Source organism: Tachypleus tridentatus, chromosome 6, assembly GCF_004210375.1.
Source record: "Tachypleus tridentatus isolate NWPU-2018 chromosome 6, ASM421037v1, whole genome shotgun sequence".
Classification (NCBI taxonomy): Eukaryota; Metazoa; Arthropoda; class Merostomata; order Xiphosura; family Limulidae; genus Tachypleus; species Tachypleus tridentatus.
The window spans coordinates 78,660,004-78,681,018 of record NC_134830.1 but is presented as its reverse complement, the minus strand read 5'-3'; the positions used below and the strand labels follow the sequence as shown (position 1 = coordinate 78,681,018).

General features: G+C 31.0%; 1 protein-coding gene across 1 annotated transcript in view; it reads right to left on the bottom strand.

Annotated features, from left to right (window-relative positions):
• Positions 1-2,091: 2,091 nt before the first annotated feature.
• The window catches only part of LOC143252870 (cell adhesion molecule Dscam1-like), a 91,984-nt gene continuing 73,060 nt past the window's right edge, over positions 2,092-21,015 (bottom strand). The window contains exons 16-21 of the mRNA XM_076505662.1: positions 19,644-19,811; positions 18,051-18,271; positions 15,545-15,599; positions 10,680-10,773; positions 5,442-5,554; positions 2,092-2,299 (exon numbers count right to left, since the gene is read on the bottom strand). Of these exons, the coding sequence (XP_076361777.1) occupies positions 2,238-2,299; positions 5,442-5,554; positions 10,680-10,773; positions 15,545-15,599; positions 18,051-18,271; positions 19,644-19,811 (713 nt within the window). The 3' untranslated portion in view covers positions 2,092-2,237. The remainder of the gene's footprint in view (positions 2,300-5,441; positions 5,555-10,679; positions 10,774-15,544; positions 15,600-18,050; positions 18,272-19,643; positions 19,812-21,015) is intronic.

Here is a 21,015-nt window from a genome sequence, read left to right as displayed (position 1 = left end):
AGCGATGTTTATTAACAGATGAAACATGAGGTTAGAAGAAACAATTTTAATTGGTAATGTTTCGAGCAACCGTCCCTCTTGAAACTTAGGCATCGACTGTTAGAATTTTTAAATACTAACTGACATACCTGTTCAATCTATGGGGAAGATATATGAGAGTCAGATCCATACTATGAAGCTCCAAGGGTACATACTAGGTTTGGTGGATCTTGGTACTGTTAGAAGCGGATACACAAACACACTCAAGGACTTGTATCTAATGGTTTGGCTGAAAAGCTGGTTCCAATACTCTAACAGTAGATGGGTAAGGCAAAACGTTACTGACTAATCTGTTTCTTTGTGATTTTTCTAGCCTCATTTTTCATTTCTTATAATCGAATTCGTGACTTACGAGAATTCAGTTCTGTTAGTAATATTAATCATGACCTGACAAAGTTTAGAATGTTATATACTTTGCTATTATAAAACTGAGAAATTATAAAAGCATTTTTGTGATATTGCAACAAATTATAATCAAAATTTTTATTTGATATTGGTATTTAATATTTTTATTGTTTTGACTGTTACATCAATATTTATTTTAGAATTACTTGGTTACTTTAAGAAGTTAATATCTTCAAAGTAAGAGTTATATTTTACATACAATGACTGTATATACCAGTTTGTGTCATAGAAGACTAAAAATGTAAGATGTAAAACTGCAATTTTAAATAAATCCAAAATGTAGTCTTAGTTTCCATTCAAAGTATTTATTAGATTGTTATAAGGTTGTCACAGTCTGTCTTCTTAATCATATGATATTCGATATATGGTTTGCTCACAGAACTCTAAACCTTATTTTTTTCAGCGTTTTTAATACAGTACATATTAGCCAAAAGTTGATCACATCTGATGTGAACGTTTTCTAAAGGAATGGAAAATATTTTGTGCAGCATTAAGGCTATTTTGCTATGTTACGTAAACATACAATGGAACAAATACTTATGGTGACATATGGGAAGCCATATTACAGAGTCAGCTGTGATTAGTGCATATACACCCTATCTCGTTTCGATCCAATTGTCGCTTCAGATGTAATGGACACTGACCAGCTAAACACGATTCTAGGTACAATCGTGTGACAATATATGTTTCAGTGCAAATATGAAGTCCTTTTAAAAAAAACATTAGTGTAATTAGAAAAAAAAAACGTTATAGTTTGCCAGTAATATTAACATTTTTGTAATAACTTCATTGCTCATCAGTACATTTACAAATTATTTTTGTAGAAGGACAGTAAGATGTTTCAGATGAACATTTTTAAGCATAAATTTCTTTTACCAAGTAAACAATGTATTGCATCTCAAAATAATGTTTTTAGAGGTTTTTACAATAATAATAAACATTCAACATTTGTTTCACTATTAAATGTATACTCAAAGAAGTTTGTTTGTTTGTTTTGAGTTTCGTTGAAAGCTACACGAGAACTATCTGTGCAGCCATCCCTAATTTAGCAGTGTAAGATAAAGAGGAAAGGCAGCTACTCATCACCACCCACCGGCAACTATTGAGCTACTCTTTTACCAACGAATAGTGGGATTGACTGTAACATAATAATGTTCCCACGGCTGAAAGGGCGAGCATGTTTGGTGTGAATTAAGATATTTCATCTACATTTTACTAGGATAAAAAGATTATAAGAAAAATATTTGTGAAAAGGTATCACTTTTGTGTCTACGTTCTGAAGTCTTCGCTGTAAGGTTGTTGTTTTGAAGTCAGCACAAAGCTTCAGAATGGGCTGTCTGTGCTCTGCCCACCACAGGTATCGAAACCAGGTTTTTAGCGTTGTAAGTCCGCAGACATACCGCTGAGCCACTGGGGGCTCGCTGTAAGAATAAGCTTGAATGTTTTATGCTTTTTCATAGATACAACTAATATGCATAAAACCTGAAAATTTTAAGACAATATTCTAATAGAGGTAAAAACGTCATAAATGAAGATGGAAGTAATTTTACTTTTCTTTAACTTAAAATACCAAACTATATTTTGTACACACAAACACAAAATATTATTTCAAAAATTTCCATGACATAGATTTACAATAAAGCCATCACAGTTCAAAATCAGTAGTAGTATAAAAGAACAAAGAATACTGTGGGCAAGCCTTAAACATCAAAATGAATGCACGAATTTGTCTTAAAATTCTGTCGTCACAATTTTGTATGCGATCATCCATACGGTCCTTGTAAGTTATCTGTCTATAAAATTTGGACTGTATCTAACTCATCTAGTTGGTTCCTAAATCGCCGGACCTTTTTCCCTGAAAAATAAGTAATACATGAGTAGAGGTTTATAACTGATTCATGTAAGATCTTCTAAACTTATTTAATTTCTATTATATTTTATTAAATTTTAGAGACCAATATTATTACAAGTGGAAACATGATAAAATTTGTATTGGAACAACTTATACTTCTTGTATTTCTAAACGTATTTAAACTATTTGAGCAGGAATTTAATTGATAACGTGAAAAAAATAAGATTGTAAAAGCCTATTTCTTTAGTTTTTAAAATTGATTTAAATTTTGTTTGCTTGGCTGAAACGTTGGTTACTTTTCAACACAGCAGTTTCAGCCATTTTTGATATTTTCAGAACTTGATCATATTGAAGTTGAATTTGTACCAATTTTCTAGACTGGTATAATTTCCGGATTCATTAAATACACACTTGAGAGTATAACGTTTTTCTTTAAATGAAAAGTAACATTGTCGCTAAAAATATGTTTAACTTATCAGCAAAATTTGTGTTTATTTAAATACAAATCTGTTTTACGTCGTCATGAAGTTTTTTACAGAGAAAGAGTACAGCACATAGAAACCTTACCAAAAAGAAATATTACATAGAAGATACCGCCTCTAATTTTTAAGCCCAATCAAACTTTATATTTGCATATGCGTACCTTAATTCAGTAGTTGCATTGTAGTTGTACATTTCAGAATAGGTTAGAGATTTAAACAGTGTATTTGTTTTATTTCTTGTCCACTAACATAGACTTATAAAGGATTATAGCATAATAAAAACTTGTGCTGATCAAAGGCTCAACTTTACTTATGAGGACAACAAATATAATAACCAAATATAAATCTCTCTCTTTGTCACCCTCTGCTCGCCTGAATGGTTAATCTTACATTAAATGTTTACAATTTACAATTATTTTCGAGACCACATTACATGAAAATTAATATTTTTTGCAATTCCTAAAATTTCATATCGATATCAACATCAATCCATCAGTCTTCGTAGATGCTGGTTGGTTAACTCGAGAAAAAAATTCTTACTACGAGGGAATTTCCTGAAAAACCGGGGCTTCCTCCATCGACTGATTGAAAAAGGTATTTCAAAAGTAGAAGTGTGAATAAAAAGAAAGAGAAAAAAATGCATAAAGAGATTAACGTGTTTGAGTATATATTTGTAGTAGTTCAGTCTATATACATTTTATTTTATTTTCATATCGATATTATATTCGTGCATCATTTTATCATACCATGTTAACTAAATGTATTTGACTTGAATATTTTTCCTTTGACGATTTTTATAAATGACAATAGATAAAAAACGTTCACAACATAAGTGATATTTTCTTACGCTTAGCAAAATGACAAGAAATAGTAATATTCAGCAGAAAAAAAATCCTCTTGGCTACTTAGCGAATCTGAGTGCTTTATTGTGTTGGATGCACCCATTGAATCGAAATCCAAACATCTCATATCGATGTCATCATCGATCTTTCAGAATACAAAAATACCACCATTTGGTATTGGTTCTTTGTACTCATGGTGTAATGAATGAGGTATTAGCAGCTGTAACTGAAAGCCAAGTCAGTTATAGACTCTCAGAAATAAAGTTCACAAAGACTTTATTTTGGTCACAAGACATCAAACAACTCTCTTGAAGTGGTGACGAGAACCATCGGTAAATGAGAAATAAGCTTCTAAAAGATAAATCGTGTTTCATTTTGCAGCCAAATAACAGGCGTTTAATCACTTGAGAGAAATCTGGAATTATTCTAAACCTTTTTTCATATATATTAAAACGTCACTCATATAGTAATGGTGTATGCACAGTTGTGGGAAGAAATAAGAAATAGTCAGCACAATACTTTCTATATTTTTTTAGAATTGTGCCACTAGTGTTAACTGTTATAGGAATAATATTTTTCCTCTCTTTTTATTTAATATGCTGGTACAATCTCTGTTAACTGTAGTCATTGATCACGTATAATGTGTGTTTGAAAGTGACGTTTGACAATGAAGATGCAAATGATAAAAACACTTTCAATAGAGTGATTAAAGATACCCCTGGACCTTATTAACACACATTTTAATGTAAAATGGTATGAACTGAGAAGATGTACAACCATCATAAGATACCTCGGGACCTTATTTAAACACATTTTAATGTGAAATGGTATGAACTGAGAAGATGTACAGCCATCATAAGATACCTCGGGACCTTATTTACACACATTTTAATATGAAATGGTATGAACTGAGAAGATGTACAGCCATCTTTATCAAATGTTCATTGACGAAGTTAAGTTTAATAAACAGTTATTTGCATTTCTGATCAAATGATAGATGTAAATATAAATGAGCTGAAGGAGTTGTTGGCATTATTTGACACAATTGATTTTGCTTTGTCATAAATAAACCATTATAAGTTCCAAATATACATTGTTGTAAAATTAATCAGAACCTTTACAAAACGTTAGATTATAAAATAAATGAAAATTGTTAAGATTATGTGTTAGCTTGTTTAGATGATGATGGATTTAATTAACATTAACGGACGTTGTTTTCCGTAAAGTGTAATGAACAAGAACGTTGTAAAAGCATATAAGTTTATTGGTAAGTACTATAATTTCCATAATACCAAAAACAAAAGACTGGAGGAAATTTATTAAATACTATTAATTAGAACTCAAATTATACCATAATGTGAGGTTCAACTAATCTAGTGCAAATGACGAAAGGTTTGGCACTGATTTTAAGTATTTTGAAACTTATTATTCCTTTTAAAATGTTTCATTTTTAAAATGACGCACACAAATAACTAAATGACAAAAAGAATAATGAAGATATAGAAAGACACATCTAGTAAATGTATCTGGAACTGAAGGAATTAAACATTCTTCAACATTTCGCTTAATTCTGAGTGAATGCTGCCAAAAATCCAAATTTACCCATCAGACAATGCAGCGTCCGAAAACATGTCTCTTTGTTACTATCAACTTTCTAAAGTAGACGTGAATTTTTATAAGGTATGGTGATAATTATTAGGACATCATGAAAATAATTCCGGCATAATGTTAAACAAATATGGGTTTTAAAGAGCCACATTCAAGTAAAACAAACCCATTCTTAAGACTGAATATTTTAATTATCGCAAAAAAACTATTTACATTGACGATCACATTCCGTTTCAGACCCGTGAATGATATCATGATCACTCTCCTTCAGATTTTCTTTGCTGGTTGTGAATCGTATCTCTTCATCGGACTCATTTCCAGAACTCCTTAATTAATAGAAATCATTATTTTACATTAGCAATTCAGTTACTCATACAAAAGTTCAAACTCAGCATGCAGATTTCTAAATACTTTTTCTATGAAATTTTCGCACCATAGAAATTACATAACTTTGTATTGAAAGTTGTTAGCTGAAAATTTATCTCATGATACTTTCACATTTATCTAAACAAGCACCTTAAATAACACTATGTAATAAAATGTTTACCTTTTCTTATTACTGTATTTTTGTTATAATTTGATATTTGAATATCATATTTTGAGGATTTGTATAAACGGTACTAGTGTGCATTTGCCAGTCATTAGTTTACATTAGGCATTGCAAATAACGAGTAAGTATGAAGCTTTAGACTTATTTAATAACACAAGGTATGTTTAATCATTATACATTCATTGTATACATAACAATCAACCAGAAGTCAGTATTAATAACATTTAAACAAATTATTTAGATGAAAATGTGCTAATTGTTTTTAAGGTTTCAATGGTAAATTTTATCACTCTACAATTGACAAATGCATTAACTCAAACACGCTGCTACCTAAAAGGAATTCATAAGAGTTATTTATTAAATAATGTTATTAAAAATGAATAAAATTTATGAAGAAATAAATGCTTTTTGAATGTTTCTTAATATAGTGAGTAGATCAAAACAACACTTAATTGCACTTCAACCTTTCAGTTACATTTAATAGTAAACTGGTTGAATGAAATGAGTTTTATAGTTTTATTCTATTTTAATACATCATGAGTTCATCCTCACTTGGACAGACAATTGTTTACTGTATGATTTTCAGAATTATAAATGTACATTCCTTGCCCTCTGTCTGGAAAAGTGAGCAATGATCTACTGAAGTCCAAACTACTACTGGTTTTCAATTGTAAAGGTTCCCAGATCTGTCAGACCGTCTTGAGCAATGGTGGAGCGCAAATAAATGTTATTCAGTTTCAGCTGGCTAAGAGATTTCTCCCCTTCTGGAACTGTGATGAGAATTGTGCAGAAAATATGAAGAGCTCCAGAAATACTTGGTAAAAGTGTATTAGCTTGAATTTGTGCAGTCAGTTTAGAAGGTTAAAGGATTTAAGGCAGTATCGCTAAATTTAACTTTGTGAATGGCTTTTAAATTTTTGTTTCTTCCATTAAGTTTTCGGACACATTAGATCAAAATATGGCAACAAAACCCCCAGTTTTGAATGTAGACCATTCTCTCATATATTTAGATATTTCAACAAAAAATAAAAGATGTGATTGATATTATTGGCTACTCTATATCTTACATTGAGCTCAGCATTAACAAAATATGTGATCTTATAACATGTTTTTCATCTGAATTTTTTTCTCCTCTAGAAGTTCATTTTCGTCACAATTAGGCAAAGAGCCATGTTTATTTTCATCACGAAAATATTTTGGAACTGTTTTTCGTTTTGCAGGCAGTTGTGCCAGAAAATTTATACTATTTTCAATCAATTAGCCTTCATTAATAATTGAGCTCCAATGTTCACACAGTTTTTAAATCAGTCAAGAGACATTCAGTGTTGTTCACTTAAATACAAATGGTAGCTTTGCGAGCCTACAATACTTTATTTTGTTGATTGATGACTACAAGTACCTTTAATCAGATAGTCAATTATACGTGTGACTTTAGTTTCCTTTTAGATGTAAGATTGGGTTGAAAATTTTCTGAAAGGCATCAAGATTCCAAAGAACAAGATTTACAAAAGGTTTGACATTATTCACTCTCTGTCCATCATGTTTTTAAAACTCCATGAAGAGTAGAGGCAATATTTTTGGCTGGGCTACAACTGACCATAAGACTTTTGGACTATTCCAGCTTTTTATTCTGAAATAATATGATGTACATGCTGAACACATTTTGTTATGAATTCGTTCTGAGTCTTTGACAAATAGTAGGTTTGTGGGCGGTATCCCACTTATTGGAACTTTCTCGACATGCTCACTTAGAACCAGACAAGAGTGACTGAGCATCTCAATTACTTAAAAAAAATATAATTACTAAGCGCACCAATTTTCGTGATGATCAACGAAAAGCTAAATCTCTCTCTACCAAGAAAAGAACACCATCTATAATCCTCTTTACGATATCCTTTCTTTTGGCTACTCTTGAAAAAATATTATTCTCAAACTGCAATCAACAGGAGTTAGTTCCCAAAGGTCTCTCAAGCTAAAGCCACGCAGTATAGCATTTCTTACGGTGAACACTTCTCTCGTGCTCTGAAAACCTGTCATAATGTTTTTTTACAACTAGTTGTTAACGGCCAGCATTTAGCAGTTGGAGTTGTAGACCGTAATGCAACTGACGTCTTAGAGAGAAGTCAACATAGAAAATAGTACAAAGCTTGTCTAATATTACTCTAAACTATCCATTCCCGTTAACTCTATTCATCATTTTGCAGCAAAGACTTTATAAAAGAAATAGGAAAAGGAAATTATTTAAGATGTTGTAGAGGCTCAGCTATAAACAGCTAGCTTAAGGTTTTTAACTGATATGCACCAACATCAGAATCAATGAGCTGTTTTAATTTCTCAGGAACATTAAAAATAAGTTTCCAGTGGTGATTTGGCTACAAATAGTAACTTTGCTCTTTCTGTAACAGGACATGCTGTGAGAGCGTCATTGTCACTTGTATTAGTATCAGTTGACATTTCAACAAGCTCATTCGATTTACTCGAAATAACAGCACATGCGTCATGGTAATTACTAACAACAGACCCCGAATGGAAAGCTTCTGCTGATCTTCACTTTTCTTTTCGAAACCAACAATAAATATAGTTTGTCTTTTTCTACTTTCAGCATATTATTTCCGCTGTTTCAACTCCCTCTTTTATGTACCAGATGTACTTTCTATTATTGGGACATTTCACAACTGGAAAGGGATTTTAAGCGAAATAAAGAAAAATAATATTTTATATCTTTAAGTCACCACTATGTATGTCTATAAATATATATTCAACAGCATACTAAAATTTTGGTTTTTATATCAAGATAAAAATTGCAGGCGAACATCAGTTATAAATATCACTAAGAGTGAAGTATTTTCATTATTCTTGTAATAAAGAGTAAAATGAAGATATCGCTTAATGAAAGAATAATACACAATTGGTATGAATGTATCTTTATATGTATATATATATTTTTACTATGAGTATATTTTCATATAACTAAACCATACTATTCTAGTTATTTTAACAATAATACCGGAAATCTATGAATGAAGAGGAAGTCCATTTTACATGCAGTTCAATCATTTTATATTGTCCAAGTGACAATCATCTTGAGGGTCTGCGATTAGCGATACAATGTCTAGGAACAAGCTTAACATTTTAACTTCATAATTTTTAACATGTACGAACACACTTGGTATTCAAACAGAGATAATAAATAACACCTCTATATTATATAACTTTTAACGTCTTAGTTTGCTAAACAAATGTTAAATGAAATCGTAAACTCATCGTATGTGGCAATCGTGACGATAGTCATCTAAATTTGATTACTTACCTACTCCCTTTTTTAAAGTACAACGTCTAACGCAATTTAATAATTCTACACTTTGGATATTCCCATGAGAAATATAATTCTCTCGGCCTGAACCTGCTTTATCTTTATCTAGCGAAACCACAGCCAAGGGAACGGGCTTAAAGAGATCAACTAATAATCAATAATTAGATTTATCCACCTCAAACGTACTTTGCTTCAGAATTAGCCAATATATAATTTCGATGTTTTACCTTATCTAATTTGTATCCTACAAAATGGTAAAATTTTAATATAGAATGGTGTATAAATTCATTTTTGTACTGTGGCGTAAAAGTCACAGCTTACTCAGTTTTTGCGTTTTTGTAGAGCTGTTCTTATAGAGCTCCTAATGTGTTTTAAGTCGCTTATACAACAATTAGAAAGCCAATTAAATTATAATAGTTTTCTGATATTGTTAGCTTTGCGTGTTATTATTCTGTATTCTTAAGTGCACTTTTAAATAAATAAAAATATTTAGTATACCATAAACATGGTTGTAAAAATTTAAGAACTTTACCTTGCACAAGTCCGCGAATTATGTAATTATGTAAATATATTGAGCTGAGCACTCGCTGAGTGTTTTAATTATAAATTGTTCAAAAGGACAATAAAAATGAAATTAAGCAGAAAAAGATATACAATTTTGAGTTACAGTTTGCAGTTGTTCTAGAAAAAAAGAAATGAGTAGTTTAGAACTATATGGTATTTTTCTTGGTGGTTACAAAGTCGATCAAATCTCAAGTCACGTGAAACTTAGGAAACATAAACTCATATGCCTCTTCCAAAACCCATGTAATTACATAAACTTTAAATTGGAAAACTATCACATTTAATTTTTAATATAATGATTTGCCCTAATATTCTACACTGGTGTTGATCAATTAAGAAAGTACGACGACGTATTTGGATCCAGAATGGACAACCGTATTACAACCACCACATTAGAGGGTTATTCAAATAAAAAACTGAGCTAATCTTTCATTGGGTTACACACAATAAATTATCAAAAACATATTGAAAATATCACATTTCCAGAACAATACATAAAAAATCCTCATAATCAATTTTCAATAATTACACATGTAACCGACAAGTGTTTCAAGATCGTATATAGGGTGAATTAAACATTATAAAAACACAGAGCGCTAATCATAATATTTCCTCACACGCTGCACCTTATGCTGACTTATGTCGGGTGTCGAAGTGCATTTATTAGCTATCGGCAACGAATAATAATATTTATAACATTTATATTTACTGTTTATATTGTCTTTCTATTGCGTAATAAATTATTTTATTATTTTTGTATTTATATTTTATCTCCCCTCTTTTCAGTACATCTGAGAGTGATGGGCCCTAGGGATGTTCCTCGACATACAAGACCTTTCGATGGACCTGCATTAATAACATATGATATAAAAATCTTTTGGAAATATGTCAAGCATGTATATATTCAAAACAAATAACTGCAACAGGTGCATTATTTCAATTAACATTTCTGAAGTAGTTATTATGTTAAGTTACTTATACAAACAACTCTAGCAAACAAAGTTAAATGGTCTTTGCCATTTACCCATCTCCAAAATCTCTTCTACGACCTTTCTGCCCATGGTCTGGAGGATTGTGACTTTTTCTGTATAGGTACGGTTTACCTTCCTGCAGAAGAGCTAGTAGGAAGAAGTAAGAATAAAATGTAAGACAAAAAACGCTACATTCAACGAACTGCAAGAATTTTTATCAATCCAGTTTGTTCTAAAACATAATAAGCTAAAACGACTGTAAACATTGTAAGAATGAAAAACGCATATAATGTCGTACATTAATATGTACGACTAAACTGATAATAAAATTTCTTTAGTCGCTAGATTTTACTTGCTTATTGCTTATGGACATTGTCGACTGAAGAACAATAAAATATCAAGATCCTTAGAAGGTGAAATATTATTATTATTATTATTATTATTATTATTATTATTCCATAATAAAACCTAAACTTTACTTAATTTGTGCAGAAAGCAAACAATTACAGGTGACTTCATAAGGATATGTTTGAATTCGAATAAGTTAGTGTTTTATTTTGTTTCCATAATTATAAAACAAAACATGTAAAATATGAAATTAAATATTTAATCTATTAATGACGTACATGTTGATAAAACAATATGTTTGTCTGTAGACAACGTTATTCGTTAAAAGGAAAGCCATGTGCTGGAAAAACAAAACGTTTATTTTGTTATCTATCACTATAGGAAATACTTCTGGACATAAGGAATGTGTCTTATGTATAAGCATCCCCCGTTCGATTCTGTCTCGTTCTCAGAGCGCAGGTAGACTACTGTGTAATTTGTGGTAAAACCCCAAAACAACAAATTTCAAATGATGCAAGCACCGTGCCTAAATGTTCAGCTAAGTAACTAATTCAGCTTGATGTAAAGATTTGAAACATTTATTCTATTTGTTTGGAATTTCTCGCAAAGATATGCGAATGCTATTTGTGCTAGTCGTCCCTAGATCTGTAATAGTACTCTGTATATACGGTAATTGTACAATCAGAGTTCTTTAATTATTTTTTTTTAAATAGCTTCACAACATATATATATAAGGAATGTATTTATCTGTCATGGAAAGTTTTAATCCTCGATAAGAACATAATTTTTATGATGATCTGAGTGTTTGAATATTTTGAGTTGGAACGTGTTGTTACATATATTTTTAAAGCGACTAATTTTGTGCAACCTATACGTTGCCTAAGAAAAGACCAAACAATGCCAAATTGTAGATCTGATATATTATTTTGCACCGAAACGTTATATCGACTGTACTTGCCTCGCAACTCGCTGATTTGCGTATTCAAAATTATTATAGTGTAATGAACTCAAGTCTCTGCAAAGCTCTGTAAAGACTCTAATTTTAGAAAAAAAAAGTCAAAATCTATAGACAGATGTAATCGGGAAATAAATTATAGCCATTATAAAGCAGTCTAATAATTCCCTAACAGATCATAAACATTTGTGTCGTCTAGGACGGAAGTTTTGATTTCCAAGAACATCCGGTAGATTGAAATAACGGAATAAAATTAATGATACATTTTTTATTTTAATTTGGAAAACAGTTTTGATTGACATGTAAGATAATTGTTAAAATATATTCTCGTTACTATTTTGATTATGACATTAAACATCATAAAACAACGACGATATTGTACTGTTGGAAGTATTTTCAACTGTTTTCTTAAAAAAAATGATTGTTTTAATGTAAGATATGAAGAAAGAATAAGCAGGCGAAAAACTCTTAACAAGACGGTTTTCAACAGAATATGATATATGAAATTTTTATCTTATAGCATCTCGGTGGGCCAGTGCTCATTTTACGGACCTATAACGATAAAACTGAGAATTCTATTCTTACGGTGGACAAAAGGCAATTTCTATACCTTTCGACTGCTGCAAAACAGTATTTTGTTTTATTAAGTCATATCTCATAAATTACTAGATTTGCATGGTTTTACACATCCACATAGGATAATTTTGCTGTCACGTCGGTTATTGAAATTATAGATAAACATATACTCACAAAATAAAATTTATTTTCAAAAACGATTTTACTTCAGACATGAAGTATTCTGAAGAATAAGCTTAGAATAGCGAATTATAACCAATCACAACAAGAGTGACGTCTGATATTTTTTCGAAGCTTGTTAATACCTTTCATCCTTATACTCGATCCCTATTTAATTTTTGTATGATTATAACTTGAAACGATTTGTACAATCTGTTTGTTGTCTAAAGAATGAATGTTACAAAAAATGTTGTTCTTAGGTAGCAAATATAGGAATAGCATATTAGCGACAGTTTTTAATTTAATGAATACAATAATCTATTCATAGGTTATTATAACAACAGTATGACATGGCACATTATTATCTATGACTTAATACTGGATCGGAAGATATTACTTGAGTTTTGAGATTGGTTTTAGGTAATATTGTAAGCTTGATGTAAAGATTTGAAACATTTATTTGATTTGTTTGGAATTTCTCGCAAATATATGAGAGTGCTATTTTGGTAAGCCGTCCATAGATTTGTTTATTTGTTTGTTTTTGAATTTCGCAAAAAGCTACTCGAGGGCTATCTGTGCTAGCCGTCCCTAATTTAGCAGTGTAAGACTAGAGGGAAAGCAGCTAGTCATCACCACCCACCGCCAATAGTTGGGCTATTATTTTACCAACAAATAGTGGGATTGGTCGTCACATTATAATGCCCCCAAGACTGAAAGGGCGAGCATGTTTGATACGACGGGGATTCAAACCCGCTACCCTCGGATTACGAGTCGCACGCCTTAACACTCTTGGCCATGCTGCCCACCCCCCTAGATCTGTAATAATACTATGTACATACGGTAATTGTAGAATCAGGGCACTTTAATTAATTTATTTACACAGGTTCACAACATATATAAGTTGTATATGTTATATTAAAAAGCTACACTTTATTGTTACGGTTATAACGACCAGCTACTACATCTTGACGATAATCTTGCAGCACAGTTATTATAAGGTTATTATAACAACGCTATGACATAGTACATTATTATCTATAACTTAATACTGGATCGGAAGATATTACTTGAGTTTTGAGATTGGTTTTAGGTAATATTGTTGAAATTAAGTACTGTCAATATATATATATATATAAGGACTTAGTTGGTTAACATTTCAATTTCCGCGAGTTAAGCTACATTACAAGAATATCCATTATCCTAGGAATATCTTTTTCAATAAACATTATTAAATACGCAATATATCTAAGGAGATGTATTTAATTTTATTTGTGAAACATGGGTTATAAATTAGAAAAAGTTTAAATGCAAAGAAACTCGGAAATTCAATGCTATTACATTTCTTTAATTTCAAGTATGTACATTTTTTATAATCTAAGTCACCAGAAGTAGCCACTCGGTCCCAAGAAGTAAGCTTTGTATTTTAGGCTCACTTATCTCTGTCCAAGTGTCTATGCTTATTGAATATTATATCTGGGTTGAGTAGCATTTACATGTTGCAGATGCCTTTCCCACTGTTAGTATTTGTGTTTTATACTTATGGGAAATTTGCCACCATCCCTAATTTCAAAATGCTGACAACGAGAAGGAGAGCCAATGCGGGAATATTTTGTGGTAACATAGGGAGTTGATCTGATTATCACTGTGAAAGGCAGAGCTCCACCATAGGGCTAAAAACACGCTCTTTACTTCTATAAAAACAGCGCAAAATAAATATATATATACATGTTGGTTGCTGGGTCAGTCTTAATCAAACTTTATGGAATGATAGTTTGAAACTAGGGGTATGTTAATGGGGATTCACATTCCGTTTATCTTATTACAGATGTTATTAAGCATTTATTAGCTTTGTTGTAAATTAATGTTATCTACAGTCATAGATAACGCTATCTCTTTACACCAACAAAAAACCTAAAATATAATAAATTTTCTATAACACAGCATAAATAGTGTGAAGGAAGGTACTCAAACATTTTATATATCTCAGAGAGTGCGCTAGCATTCTTTATCAAAGAATGTACTGCAAATAAAACAAAAAACAAAACACTATTGCTACAACACATAAAACCCAAATGAAGTTTTTACTCCAAAAGCCACCATAAGGCTGATTTAAAGAGTCATTTCTTTAGTTATTTTTTTTCCTTTTTTGACACGCGGCCTTATAATTTCGGCGCATAAGAAACTTTCGCACCCAATAACTATTAACTAAATATCGTAAAACAATGCTGGGTATTGAAAGCGATTAACAGAAAGCACCCTTTCTCATCATTACTCTAGCCGCTATTTCTTTGTATTAAGTCACCATGATCATCGCACAGTGTATACCATGTTTTAAGTATTTACAGAGTGAAGACTTAAAACTTATGTAAAACGTTTGGTGAGGTAATAATGAATACTGCAGTAACAGGTTACGTTATAAATAAATTGTTTGAAGGTTACAATATTTGTGTTGCTTATCATAACATACACTCACACATATTTTAAAGTTCATAACCAGAACAAAAGATGAATACCTCAGTTTGTGATTACATATTCCACAAAACATAGCTGTAAAGACATAATGATGACTTAAAAAATTGAAATAACTAACACTGTTCATAATTTCTTGTTGATTATTCAACGAATGAGAAAACATAAACGCACACACACACTCAATATCATCACTAATCTCATCTACACAATCAAAATTGTGCTGCCGTATATTTCATTTTTTTTCTCTTTTATTCCTTTATTACTTTTCAGGTTTCAATCATACCTCACAGTTACAGATCAAAACAAAGTATGCTTATTAAATTCTATAACCAACAAAAGCTTATTATTTAAAACGCGAACAAACAAATAGATAAAGATAACATAAATATTAAATAAAATAAGGCTTACTTGACTTTTGGTACTCGTTGACTAGAATGTTGCTGGTGACTGATCTCGATTGTATCTGAAAAACATTTCTGCTTTAATTCAAAGCTATGTACAGTTATATGAATTTTTTACTAGAAAATGCCGTTACTTATTGGTGGTTGTACAGTTGTACTTAACTTCGAATATAATCATATATTAAAAAAGTAATTCATAAACTCTCGAAATATTATCCACTAAATTGCAACTGCCACGTAAATTATGCTATTTAAATAAACCTACATGAAGTAAACTGCTTTTTAGCACTGTTTAATTTAAAATCACAAAGCTAAAAGTTAGTTGTGACATAGCTGTCGCAATTTCAAACTACAGAATTATGAACTAAAAACTATTTTTTCTGCAGAAATAAGATTAATTTTGTTTGTATATGACCTATTAAAATACAATATGAGACATAAAGCATTTAACTAGTATGTTTCAACTAAGTTTCATGTTGATAAAAAAAGGCGTCAGCGGCACAACGGTGTGCCTGCGGTCTTACAATTGTAGAAAATGTGTTTCGATACCCATGGTGGGCAGAGCACTGGTATCCCAGTGTGTAGCTTTGTGTTTAGTTACAAATAAATAAATAATATTGAAAACGTTATATGTAAGTATATACGTCATTAATCCATAACTTAATGAGATTTAACAAAGTTTAAGTTTCCACCAGATCATTAGTGGCAAGTTTATGGATTTATAACACTAGAATTCGTGGCTTAGGTTTTCGCAGTGAACATAGCCCATTGTAGCTGTTCACAAAAAACAAACAACAATTTGATTGAATAAATTTTATCAACCTGCCAATATATACATTACATGGCTAATTTATACATATGTAGGAAAGTATTTCTTTTAGATATTCGTGCAAGGCTACGAAAAGGCTAACTCCGCTAACTGTTCTTAATTTTGAATTGACTGACTTTAAGAAAGGCAGCTAGTCATCAACACTCAATTTGAACTCTTGGGCTACTACAAATGAATAATGGTATTTGACAGCTACTCTTATAATGCTCTCAAGGCTGAAAAGTAGAGAGTGAAATTTGTGGAATTGGGGAAACAAGACATGAACCTTTTGATTTGCAGTCTGGCACACTAACTACTATACCATGTTCAGTTGTTATCTGAAAACCATAGTAACTTTACAGTGTTTAATTAATCCAAACCACCATGGCAAAAAAAGCAGAAAAATGATATTTTGCTAAAAGTAGAATACAAATTACACTGAATAAAAAGTAAAACTTTCCTTAGTACGAGAGGTATTACAGAAGTTGACTGTCATAGTGACAGGAATGATCTGGCTATTAGTTTTAACTTGTAGTTCTAAGTCAAACTTGGGAAATTAAATTAGAACGGAAAAAATATTAATGCAGACATGGGTGTTCAAGGCCACGAAGTACCAAACATGAAAACATTTTTAATGTAATAGTTCATCATATTTTCTTGCATAAAACTTTTACAACTTCTATGTCTATATTGACTTTAAAAGTGTTAGACTGAAAATGAAACTTGTCTGTATAATGAGACTTATTGCTCCTTAATAAAAACAATGTTTCAGGCCCTTTGTTATTTCTTTCTAAAGTGGTTCCCATAATTTTTATGTGCTTAGAAACAGCGATATTTAGGTACTACTGCATAATACAATATGTTTGATTAAAATGATTATCTGATTGAAGGCGAAATCAGTCTTATATTACACATCTTAATAAAGTTTTGAAGATGCTATTCTATATAGGGAAATCTTTTTTTATTTTTAAGATCACATATATACGGATAAAAGGCACAACCACCTACTGGAGCAGTATACAACTAATTACTCAACAGGCATGTTTAAAATGGGACTGCCGTGTTTGCATCTTTCGTGTGAAAATATCTGTTGATTTCGAATTCTGGTTGCGAGTTTGTGCAACTTTGGTTTAGGCACTTTTATCAGCTTTACATCCCTATTTATCATCTTATTAAATGTTGCAAAAATATTTAGCTTCGTTAAGATTTTTTTGAATGTGAGGATTCTCTTGTGTGACCATAGCCTACACCTTCCGGATAACTTTAGTTTGTTTGTAGTTTCATAACATTCTCTGCAAACATAAGCTATCCACCATGGCTTTACTCTGTCCACTTTTAAGGATATCATTGGGAACCAACATATAGTGCTAAAGACGACATCTGTGGCACCAAGGCTTGCATTTGCAACAATGTCCTAATACATTAACTAATGCAAATAATTCATAATTCTATGAATCTTGAAGTTGCTTTACAAACAACTCATTCTACATCAGCGACTGTGGTCCATTCTCCTTATACAGAGGACCGAATTCTCATTCCTTCAAGAAATAGATTGAGGGTTAAACAGGTATAACTTTTAGGGCGTGAATTTGTAATCTGTCATTATGTTGTTAGGAATATCGTTACTTGTATTCTTTAAACTGAAAACAAATATTTGAGAAGTTTTCTGACATTCTTTACTTTCTTAAGAATTGTTCAGACTTACTTTTCTGTTTGGATTAGGTACGTCATAAACGTGGCGACTACTGCCGAATGTACGCATACTGGGATCACACCCTCCCCTAGGAGGACCATTCTGTTCTCGAGAGTACATTGGAACCTTAGTAGTGGCATATGGTGCAGGAAGATAACCAGATTCCTGGTTACTGTCGTATGTAACAGTGAGTGACATGTTGTCTTGTTTTAATTGTTCACTATTTTCTGTTCCTGTTGAAAAGCAAGGGAAAATTATATTACTTGTAAGGTTACTTTAAACCAGTAAACATTCGAAAAATTATTTTTGGTAATATTCACAAAGTGAAGCATCTCTCTAAACATGTGTACGAATTTTGATTAAATATAGCGCCTTAACACAGCAGAACATGGTTTGATCTGAACATTGAATCATTGTTTAATTGTGTAAATATTTGTATTTGGCTGAAGCGGGTGCATTCTATATATTTTGACCATCCGTTTAACTTCCATATTTAACGCTAAAAATTGTCATTTATAAAAGAAATATATTTCAAATATTTTACAGATGTTATTGCCTGGTAGGAAAATAAAAGATTCCTTTTTATTATATTTGTACTGGTAGAAATAAATGACAGAAAGTGGGAAAAATAAAGAAACCACATAAAAAAGTTTTACTAGAATGATCAACACGTCAACATCAGTGAAAAACATCTATTGATACTTTGACAAAACTGTTTGCGTATCTCCGCTACATATTGGCATCTTCATTCCAACACCTATATAATAAAATAAGTCAATATTTCACTTACTTGGTTTACGAGCTAATATGGTCAACCTGTAAGGACAAATTAAGATAATCTGCTAGGTTCTTAGCAAACACTTTCAATATTTTAAAGTTCATTAAGATACATGATTTTTTTGGAGGGGAGGAGGTGATCCATGGCTGGTTCTTGAAATAAAGATTAGACCAAATAAATTCAAAAGATGTACTGATATCTAAACACTTTATAGTGCCGTTAGATTCAACATTTTTTAGTTTCATATAAAGGGAATCTTCAACGTATTATTACTGCTTATTGTAAGAAAATTAAAGAAAAAGAAGAGATAAAAATAGAGCGAATACGCGCGTGAGCTTTAAGTTCGTCTTGTTGTGTTTAAATAGCACTGCTTCAACGAATTAAATAATACTGAGATAGATTATTTTCTAATAAAAAAATTGATACATCTATTAATATGTTAACGACCCTTGTAGAATTTATATTACAATATAACAAGCAGTTACATGCTTTGATTTATAACAACAAAGTTATATAACTAAGTGAAATTCCATGTTTACATACTAACATATTGTGCGTTTCCATGTAGAAGAGAAACATACTAATACTTGTTTTTCAAATTTAAACAGCATGAATTACATTATAAACTGCATTGTTGTTATTAACAAGATATTCATTAGGTAAGCAAAGAGGTTCTCTTAAATATTAAATGTTCAGTACCATGTTTATGAAATAACTGGTCAATAATAAAACACAACAAATAAGTATATATTCAACAGTAGTATTTTAGGTTTTAGTTATTGGTGGTTATAGTTTTGAATATCCAAATAAATAGCAAAATTATTTACCCTCTGGGGAGTGGTTCCGTGGACCGGGGTACCTTCGTCGGGTCACCTGACATACAACTATAAATACCACAATCAGAACTAGCAGTGAGCTAGCAACTGGAACAGTTACCGTTAGATGGCGATAAAAGAAGTTTACGGACTTTATTTCGGATGGACTTCTTGGAAATTCTACAACATTACAAAATAAATTAGTTGTATCGAACATTTTAAATATTTAAAATTACCCAAGGAAAAATGTAAATAAGGAACAATACACATAACAAAATATATCTGATTCATAAATTGCTTAATACTTTTACAGAATATAATTAAACGTTTTTATTTTATCACAGTTAATAATTTTTCGCACAGTGAATAAACTGAGATTTGTAAATAAAATAAAACAGAAAAAAAAGTGTATTTGGATGTACTTGACGTAATAGCTTAACTTTATTTTACCTAATATAGTTGTGACCTAAGAAATGAAGTGTTTGATACCATTACCAAAGTTTTTTATACATATATGTTTAAAAAAGGACAAGTAACAGTATTAATATTTTTGTTTTCTACTTTCCACATGAAAATTGGCCAAGAATGTATTCTATTGTTAGTGATTTTTATGAAAGTTACCCAAGTAACATTACATGCATGGAGATATTTATTGAAAGAGATAGGGTTTTAAAACTTTATTGTATGTGTGTGTTTTAAGTGTCTGGAGTAATTACACGCACGCAAATTAGTGGATAGATTGTATAAAAAGATAAGAGAAAATAAGGTTAGATTTAGAAATTAGACGATTTTTTTTTATGCTAAGTTAGCAAATTCAGTAAATTTAAGATTAGTCTTCCAAATTTTTTATGAAAAATAAAGATAAGAATTGTTACAAAAGTTTCATGTGATTAATTCAGAAAAACAATACACATTCACAAAATTAAAACAAAGAATTAGTAATCAAGCTGTTACTGAGATATTTTGACTTCATCAAAGAATCGTAGATGTAAGAGTACTTTTAGAAAATTGACAGCAAAAGATACTTTGAGCCTGAAGTGTCTTAACACCGTTTATTTAGAGTGTATCTGACTAGTTCACTTATGTACTCTGATGGAACACTTACAATGTAAATTCTCTCTGTTTCATCTAGCCAGTCTAACAATTCAAAATTACGGATGGTTAAAACTTGATTATTATTATTTTCGAATATCTACACTTGTCGTCCCTAATTTCGAATCGATAGAACAAAGAAAAAATAGCTATAAAACAAAACCCACAGCCAGTTATTCGGTTATTCTTGTCAGATGGAACAGTGGAATTTAACACTCATTCCCATAACTCATCCATGACATAAAAGTGTGGAACGCATTGTTTCTTTGTTTCTTTACGGTAAAGAGGTGTG